The sequence below is a fragment of the Lissotriton helveticus genome, chromosome 5_1, assembly GCF_964261635.1.
Source record: "Lissotriton helveticus chromosome 5_1, aLisHel1.1, whole genome shotgun sequence".
Classification (NCBI taxonomy): Eukaryota; Metazoa; Chordata; class Amphibia; order Caudata; family Salamandridae; genus Lissotriton; species Lissotriton helveticus.
The window spans coordinates 1,286,360,081-1,286,370,110 of record NC_136065.1 but is presented as its reverse complement, the minus strand read 5'-3'; the positions used below and the strand labels follow the sequence as shown (position 1 = coordinate 1,286,370,110).

At 49.6% G+C, this 10,030-nt stretch overlaps 1 protein-coding gene across 1 annotated transcript in view; it reads left to right on the top strand.

Annotated features, from left to right (window-relative positions):
• Positions 1–724: 724 nt before the first annotated feature.
• TMEM183A (transmembrane protein 183A) overlaps positions 725–10,030 on the top strand; it is a 112,995-nt gene continuing 103,689 nt past the window's right edge. Inside the window, exon 1 of the mRNA XM_078644119.1 lies at positions 725–975. Within this exon, the coding sequence (XP_078500245.1) occupies positions 912–975 (64 nt within the window). The 5' untranslated portion in view covers positions 725–911. The remainder of the gene's footprint in view (positions 976–10,030) is intronic.

The following is a 10,030-nucleotide window of genomic DNA, read 5'->3' as shown; positions in this document are numbered from 1 at the left end:
GAAACAGGTTCGTGTCTCAGCAACGCCATTCAACATTCTGTGATTCTGGGCAAATCACTTAACCTCCCCGTGCCTAACAAAACAAGCATTTGCAATGCAATAGGTCTCGCATTTACGCAAGTGTGAGCTATTGACATTGCAAATGACAATGCCTTTTATTTTTGGTTTCATTTTATTTAAAACATAAATAAAAAGCATTGTCATTTACAATGCCAATCGCTTAAACTCTCGTAAATGCGAGACCTATTGCATTGCAAATGCTTGTTTACATGTGTCGTCACACAAGAGGAGGTTGAGCGCGGAGTTATCATTGGCTTGAGAAAACAAGTTTACTTACTTCCTATGTTGCAGGTTGAAGCTCTGACATCGTGATCACAACAGCCGTCTTGCAATGGCCTGAACCGCCACTTGCTATAACATGACTGAGAAATTGACTTTATGGCAGGCATTGTTGATTCAACTACCCAGTTTTGTTTTTTGACCATCAAGGTAACATAAGAATAAAGTTCGCTTAAAAGAGCAATAATATTGCCTCATATTGCAAGTTTGTAAACAAATGAAAATTGCGAGATTTTAACTTAGCGAAACTTTTTAGAATTAAAATCATAAATACTACGTATTTCTGTTGAGGTTTTTCAATATGTCCGTCAGCTCAGAGCTCACACCCGGGTAGCAACCACATCCAATTTCCAAGGCTCTTAGCGTCACAGACATGGTCATAGCAATAGAAGAAAGACTGTACCGGGATGGTTTACAGACTGAAAATATAACATCAAGCATGGCGGCGGAGGCAAGAGGTGCCACGTTCTTTTCTCGTTCATTGAACTGCAATGAGACTAACTACCGCGCGCCATGGTAAACAAAGTCGAAAACGTCGTTAGCCGTCCTTATCAGGCGTCTGAGCCACTGCCATGCGCAAAAAACGCCGTGGGAGACGGGTGAACGAACGGGGAGAATCACTGAACACAGCCAATGGTAAGGCATCACACCCGAGGCAGGGGCAAGACCCTGGTGCGCGCAGCAGTCAGGATTTTACAGGATGTGAAGTACTCAGGCGCGAAAGACGGCAGCTGCCGTGGGGCGTGGTTTAGTGGTTAGTAAGTAAATTCTAAATTAGAGGGTGGAACCTCCTAGGAGGTGGGCGTGCTATCCGACGATTCAGACCAGCATGGTACGCCATAACTTCACTTTTCGTTATTGATTTGTTGGAAGGGTGAACATTGTAGCTGACAACCGTTTTTAACCTTAAAAGTGGAGCCGAACACCAGTCGTTATTTTGCATTGTATCACTTAAAAATCTGTAGCGGGTAGGAGACGAGGAAGTGGGTTGGGAAGCGATTTTGAAAGCATGGATTTTTATTATATAAGTTGTACGTGGGAGCAAAATTAAGTGAACTAAAGGAAGCGAATGATGGTTGTTCATAGGATAAAAGTAAACCATAGTCAAGGTCACTGAAATTATGCGGATGGGGTCGCCCAAATTATGCGGCACGAACAGGCAAATTATTTGGCGTAATGGGGTACATTGTAATTGTATGATAATATCACTTGAATATTGTGTCATTTCTTGCACTGGTTACATTGTATGGGCATAGGTGGCACCTCTTTTGTAGCAGTTTATCACTCAAATGTAGCAGTAAGCAACAGAAAGGTGACCATTCAATCTTTGCAAAGGGTCTTCCACTGCATACCAGTACGCGTCGCTGCTTTTCAGAAACTTTTGAGACGTTTGAGCTACAACATTTTTTCCTTTAGAATCTGCAGATTATGCAGTAGATGATGGTTTATGTGGCAAATGCTGCAATTCCATATTAATGCTGGGAAAACACTGCAGCCGCCCAATAACATAATTTCAATGGCCCTGACCAAGGATCCATGTGAACACCCATGCAAGGACAATTACTGGGTTAAATTGAGCTATGACTTTTAGCAAGGACCCCCTAGGTTATTTAATACCATATGAATTCTTTTCACTGAAACTCACTTTACATTTTTATGTTTCACACACAGTATCCCCCCCCCCCCATATGCCCTGAGGAAGACCTTCATCAGACGTATAGGGCCATCTAGAAGGTCGAAACGAGTCAGCAGAATCTAAGGATTTGAGGGAATTTAGCATCCTTAAAAATTGATGAAATCACTGTAGGACTAAATGAGCTAATTGATGTCTTTTCATTTTATGTTTGTTTGAAATACAAGTGCTATACCCAAATCCCATAGCACCCCCCCCCCCCCATATACTAGTGCGTGGGATATCTTTAATTAGATGTTGCCTAAGTTTTCAATTCCGTTAAATTTTTTATTAGTTTGAATATTTTTATTGCATTTCTTATTAGGATTGCATAACATATCAAGGAATTACAAAGTAGATACATCTAAAAAAAATTGTGATCATACAAAGGTATATGTTGGCAACAACAGTTTGCTGTGATGTTATTACTTGCTGTACATCATTTACTGATCAGGTGTGTAGCCTAAGGCACATATACCTAAAAAAAAGAAAACCATTAGCCATGGAATGGTAGGGCCACATAAAGGCAATATAAAGAACATCATCTAAGGGAAATCTATGCCACTGCATCAAAGGTGCCGGTAGGCTTAAAGAGCATATGAAACAAGAAAAGTGCGGGGCATACATGGCATCGCGATTTGTCTAGTCATGTACATCAATAGCCGGTGGTTCCGCTGCAAAGGCGCGCTCTCTCTCGTGTTCCACGGGAAAACGCAGTTTTCCACCAGGCCATAGCATCAATACAACTGGTCCCATTCATACAGTTATTGGGCCAGGCCCAAAAGAGTGTGCATGCTATTCAATATTCAAAACATTATACTCGTTTTTCAGAACTGTTAACAAGAACATGATAACAATAACGTCATGAAATGTGGAAAATCAAAAGCAAAGAAACAAAGGAGAGGCTGGTTGTTTGTGCTGTGCTATCGCTGATGTGGGATATCCGATGTGTGATGTGACTGTCCCGGTTAACAGGGGAGGGGCACGTAGGCGGCGCGGTCCAAGGGGGGGAGGAGGAGGGAGGGGCGAGGCAGCGGGGAGCGCAAAGAAGCAAAAACTGCCTCCACTCTAGTGCGGCGGGAGCCATATTTGTCTGGTTGGGTTGTGTGTGCACGTCTAGTTAGCACTGACAGAGCAGCCACCCATACTGGGGTCCAGATGTAAGACTACAGTGCTGAACTACATCCGGCGCTGGCGTCATGGCCGAGAGTTAAGTCAGGAGGGGGGTGCGCCTAAGTGATTCCACGCTGGAGGCATACCCGGTGAAAAGCAGCTAGGGTGTCATCCCAGGTCTGGGTTATGGGATGTGCTCTGAGTCCCCCCGTCTCCTCCCTGTGCAAGGCTATGCTTTCCGCTCTCGCCAAATTATCAAAGGAGCTGCGCCAATATGCCGCCTGGGGGGGGGTTCACTGTTTTACCAACGTTTAGTGATGAGCCTTTTTGCCGTTATTAAGCCAAGGCCCCAAAATCTGGTGGGGACTCTTGTCAACTTCGTCCGTTTATAAAGACCTAGTATGCATGTTTCCCATGTGTGTTGCAGTTCCTCACCCACTCCCGCGGCTAAGGAGGTCGACACCGCTCGCCAGTAAGCATGCAGTGAAGGGCAGGACCAGAGCATGTCTAATAAGCCTGCATCTGCTAGCCCACATCTCGAGCATGCAGACGTGGTAAGTCCGAAATAGCGATTGATCTTGTCCAGGGATAAGTATGCGCGGTGTATGAAGTAGAATTGGATAATTTTAAAGCGGGAATTGCGTGGAATATTAGTGGTGCCAGCCAACACCACCGCCCACTCCTTGTCAGTCCATTCCCGACCCCTGTCGTCTCCCCACCTGTCCCGCAAACGCTGGGAAGAAAATTGCGTGTGTAGGGCCTGCGCCAGCCAGTGCACCACATGGGACCCGTTCCCCATCGCATGCAAGTATTGTATCAGCAAATGGGTGGGTGGTTCATCAGAAAGGTCGCCCCTTGTCTGTACCAGTGTGCGCATGAGTGTTGCGTGCGTTAGAAACTGTCCTGCCGGGAGGCCTGTGTCAGCAACCAACGTCTCGAACTGGACCAATGCCCCCTCGGCAAACGGGTCCCCAACAGTGTCCACCCCGGCCTGCACCCAGCTATTTAGCAGCGCTTCTGTGAGCGCCCCATCGTCCCTGGGCGTCCCCAACAGTGGCAGGTTCGGAGCGTACGGTCTTCTAGAGCTAGTAAGTTTCAAACTCCTCGCATAGGGTGGAACAGTGTGTGTATTTGTGTGAGCGTCATGATAGTAGTGTTCGTGGCTGTATCTTCCAGGTGTTTCCCACTCAACCAGCTGGTTGCCCACTGCAATTGCGCTGCTAGGTAGTAAAGCTCCTGATTGGGGACTGCCAGACCCCCAGCCTCCGTGGAGGCATAAAGCGTCTTCACAGCCACTCTGGGCCGTCCCGTGTTCCAGATCAGGTTCAGGACTAAGGTCTCTAGCTCACGAAATATACGCGTGGGGACATAGACCGGGAGGTTAGCATAGAAATACAGTAATTTGGGCTGCTCTATCATTTTCGTCAAAGTGACCCGGCTGGGCACGTTCAAAGGAAGAGTCTTCCAGAAAGTCATCTGCACCCGGAGGGAGGAGATTGCCCTTATTAAATTACCCTCCAACACATCCGTGAGGTCTCGATACATGTTTATCCCAAAGTAACGGAACGTGGTGGAATACCAGACAAGTCTCTCATCCTGAACCGTAATTGCACATTCTGGTGTGGCAGCATCAAAAGAGTACACTCCAGACTTAGCCCAGTTGACCCTGAGCCCCGATATCTCCCCGAAGCGCCAGTGGGAAGCGAGTCAGGTCCCAAGATATAGAGCAATAAGTCGTCAGCATACAGCGATACTGCGTGCATGCCATCGGCTAGGGGGATGCCCCAATCCACGCCAGAAGTGCGCAATTGCGCCGCCCGAGGCTCCATCATCAGAGAGAAAATTAAAGGGGACGGGGCATCCTTGCCGGGTCCCCCTGTGTACTCGAATAGGATCTGAGAACAGCTTGCCCGTGCGTACCGGTACAGTGGGCCGCTGATACAGAAGCTCCACCATGTGGATATAATCATTGCCCAAGCCATACTTCCATAGCACCGACACCAGGTAGGGCCATTCTACGGAATCGAATGCCTTCTCAAGGTCGAGCACCAGACATCCTGAATGGGGCCATCGAGTTGTGGCAAAACTCTGCACCCGAAACAGTCGTCGGATATTGCGGAGGTGCTACGCAACGGTACAAAGCCATTTTGGTCAGTGTGGACAAGGTCAGGAATGAGGGGAGCTAAACGTTGGGCCAGCGTGGAAGCCAGGACCTTATAATCCGTGTTGAGGAGGGCCAGTGGGCGATACGAACCCAACTGGGCCCCGTCTCTGCCAGGCTTCGGGAGAGAAATCAAGTTGGCTTCATTCAGTGTGGGCGGGAGCGCAGAGTCGGCAATCACCGCCTCCTATATCCGCAATAGTTCCGGAATCAGAATGATAGAATAAGCTTTGTAAAACTCAGCGGGTAGCCCATCGGGCCCCGGGGATTTACCGCTTGAGAGGGAAAAAATGGCTACTCTCAGTTCCTCGGACGTTAGCGGTGCGCCTAGTTCGTCGCGTTGCGCATCGTCTATCTCAGGCAAGGGTGAAGCAGATAAATACTCCATTATATCAGCAGGGGAAGCCTGCAGTCGGGACTGATACAGGTCTTTGTAATGTTCCACGAATGCGTCATGGATGGCTCTCTGCGTATACACAGTGTTGCCTTGCTTAGTGCAAATTGACGTCACTGGAGTAGTCCGGGCGTCTTGCCAAATCAGCCACGCCAATAGTTTGCCTGGTTTGTCTCCTAGTTGATGTGTGCGTGCGGAATGGGCTGCGTAGTTCAGATTTTTCAGTCTATCAAGCAGTGGCGTGTGTGCCTCCCTGGCTGCCAATAGTGGCCCCTCATCACCCTCCACCGCCTCTCGCTCCCCTTGCAGTAGGCCAGATTCAGTACGCGTCAACTCCCCGTCTATTTGCTTCTGTATACCTGCTTGCGTGCCCAGACAGTGGCCCCTTGTGACTACCTCAAACGCGTCCAATTCAAGTTGTGGTGTGGAAGCAGCGTGGTTATTTTCTTCAAAGTACTGTAAAAGACGCGTCGAGAGTGCGTCACGGAATGGAGCGTCCAAGAGCATATCAGGTTGGAGCCTCCAGGTGGGCACCTGAGGACGTGGGTGTTGCCAGGCTAGTTCTAGAAAGTGAGGATTGTGATCGGAGTGGGTGCGGCCCATGTAATAAGTGTCTGTGACATGGGGGAGTAGATCACTTGTCAGCATATATCTGTCCAGTCTAATGTGTAATGTGTGTGCGCCTGAGTAATAAGAGTAAACCTTGGTGTGTGGGTTACGGCTCCGTGAGGCATCATGCAAATCCCACTGTAACGCCCAGTTCTTGAGTGCCCTCATTGCCCCAGCCACCGGTGCGCTAGCTAAGGGCGGGAAGGAGCGGTCGAGGGCAAGGTCCAAGACGCAGTTATAGTCTCCCCCAGCACCAGGGGAACACCATGCCAGGGCGCCAGCACTGTCGACAGCCGCGCAAAGAAGTCTCCCTGCTCGGTGTTAGGGGCGTAAAGGGAGGCAAGGACAATCAATTGGCCATCCACCCTGCCATGAATGACCACATACCTACCCTCCGAATCTACCCTGTAATGGGAGAGTGCAATAGGCCGAATATCCAGTAGCATACAGCTGCCCCCGCCATCTACAATGCAACGTCTGTGTTTCAGGGCCAGTTAAATGGGTTTCCTGCAAAAGGGCTATTTCCACGTGGTGTCGTTTAAGATATTTGTAAATCTGGTAACGGCGCAACAGCGTGTGCATGCCACGCACGTTCCACGTGCATATTTTAATCACTGACATAGTGCATCCGGGAACTCTCCATCACCCCTCGCCCCCACCCACCCCCCACCAACAGCCAACACAGCACCCCGCCAAGCCACACATCCACAGTCACCATCAGAAAGTCAGTGTGCATACTCTGAGCATGCGTAAAAGAAGGAAAGGAGAAAAACAAATGAAGCAATGCTATAAACAAAGAAAAGAAAGGGGCAATGCCAAAAGGTCGGTAGCAGAACATGTTGCCGTCCAAACACTCTAATGAGCTAATGAAGTCGTAAGTCCAGGGGGGGTCGCTGAGCACTCAGCGTGAACGTCACAGGCGCGTTGTGTAGGCAAGTAGAGGATGCCTCCCCTCACACAGGCGTCTCATGCCAGTCGGCCCAGCTACAACAAAGTTTCGTCCGTTCCGGGGGCAAAGACCCCCCGGGCGTGGTGCTCCGCAGCCCGGGGCAAAGACCCCCCGGGCGTGGTGCTCCGCAGCCATGTAGCACCTAGGAGCAGATCATGGCACATTGCCCACCCCCAAAGGCAGGGCCATCCCCACCACCCGACTCCCAAACCACCAAACTGGTCCAGAGCTTTCCCAGTGTTTCAGCACCCAGGACAATACTCACTGCGCCACTTCAGTTAAAGACAAGGTCCAGCCTGGGGTTAAAGTCCAACTGACCGTGCCCAGCAAGTGCTCTGTGGATGCCGGGCCCAGCACAGCATTAGTGGCCCCCAGAGGCAGGTAAGACATACCGTATAATCAGTTCCATCCTCAGTGGATTCTTGGGCAATGGTTTGATGCATGCCTTCCATTTTGATGGGAAGGAGGAGGTCTCTACTGACATGTTACAGATTTCCCATATTGGGTTTTCCAACTCCACCGCCAGTTCGAGATGATGTAGGAGGTGCCACGTCAGACGGGGATCCTGACTTAATATGTGACAGTAGTGGTAGGACTTGCTCCAAGGTGATAGTTGCGAAGGTCTCTAATCTAGATGAAAGAAGATTATCAGGGATTAAAATTTCTTCCCTAGTCTCCAATTCCTGATCAAAGGAGTCATAGATTTAATGAATTTTTTTTTTTAGGTCTCACCTGACCCTGCGCTTGCACTGGTCTGGCCAGACCTCGAGTAAGATGGGCTTCAAAAAATGCTACAGCCGGCTACAGCTTGCAGTGCGCGGGCGCGCGCTTGGGAGCAGAGGCGCCATATGGGCAATCCTCGTCATGCTCATTAAGCGCCCGCGATCACTTTCACTTGCGCCTGTTATTACTTTCGCGGCGCCCATTTGATGTTCTCGTTCAAAGAACATCAAACACCAAATAACATGTTGTTGTGTTAATGCTTTGCTGCGCCCGTTTGACTTACAATGTGCTTTCTCTTTCCACAAACTCGATGTTTGTGTTCTTTTATTTTGAGATGCTTTTAGTATTACTGTCACACCCACACACGCACAACCACACACACACAACCATACACAGCCACACACACATAACCACACACAGCCACACACACAACCACACAAAGACACAACTAAAGCCATACACACAAAACCACACACACAACCACACACACACACAACCACACACACACAACCCCACATGTAAACCACAACCACACACAACCACATGCACCCAACCACACACACAACCACACACACAACCACACACACCCAAGCACACACCCAACCAACCAACCGCACATCCAACACACCGCACCCCCACAACCACACACCCACACCCCCACAACCACACACACCCACAACTACACACACACACACACAACTACACACACACACACACACACATACACACACAACCACACACACAAAACTACACACACCCAACCACACACCCAACCACACACACCCACAACCACACCCACCAGCAACCACACCCATCCACAACCACACCCACCCACAACCACACCCAAGCACACACACCCACAACTACACCCACCCACAACTACACACACAGAACTACACACACACACAACCACAGCCACACACTCACTACACACGCACAACCACACACACAACCACACATGCAACCACCACACACACATACAACCACAAACACACACCACCACACAAATAACCACACATACAACAAACACACACAACCACACACACAACCACTTACACAGAACCCCACCCACAACCCCACCCACAACCCCATGCACAACCCCACCCACAACCCCATGCAACCACAACCACACACAACCACACACACACAACCACACACACACACGCAACTACACCCACGCAACTACACCCAATCACACCCCAATCACACACCCAATCACACACCCAATCACACACCCAATCACACCCCAATCACACCCCAATCACACCCCAATCACACACCCAACCACACACCCAACCACACACCCAACCACACACACACAACCACAACTACACACACACAACCACACACACACACACACAACCACACACACACACAACCACACACACACACAACTACACACACCCAACCACCCACAACCACACAGAACCACACTCGCCCACAACCACACACCCAACCACACACCCAACTACACACCCACAATCACACACCCACAATCACACACCCACAATCACACACCCACAATCACACACCCACAATCACACACCCACAATCACACACACACACAACCACACACACACACAACCACACACACCCACAACAACGCACACCCAACCACACACCCAACCACACACCCAACCACACACACACAACCACAACTACACACACACAACCACACACACACACACACACACACAACCACACACACACACAACCACACACACACACAACTACACACACCCAACCACCCACAACCACACAGAACCACACTCGCCCACAACCACACACCCAACCACACACCCAACTACACACCCACAATCACACACCCACAATCACACACCCACAATCACACACCCACAATCACACACCCACAATCACACACCCACAATCACACACACACACAACCACACACACACACACAACCACACACACCCACAACAACGCACACCCAACCACACACCCAACCGCACACCCGCAATCACAAACACATAACTACACATACAACCACAAACACACACCACCACACACATAACCACACATACAACCAAAAACACACACAACCACACACAC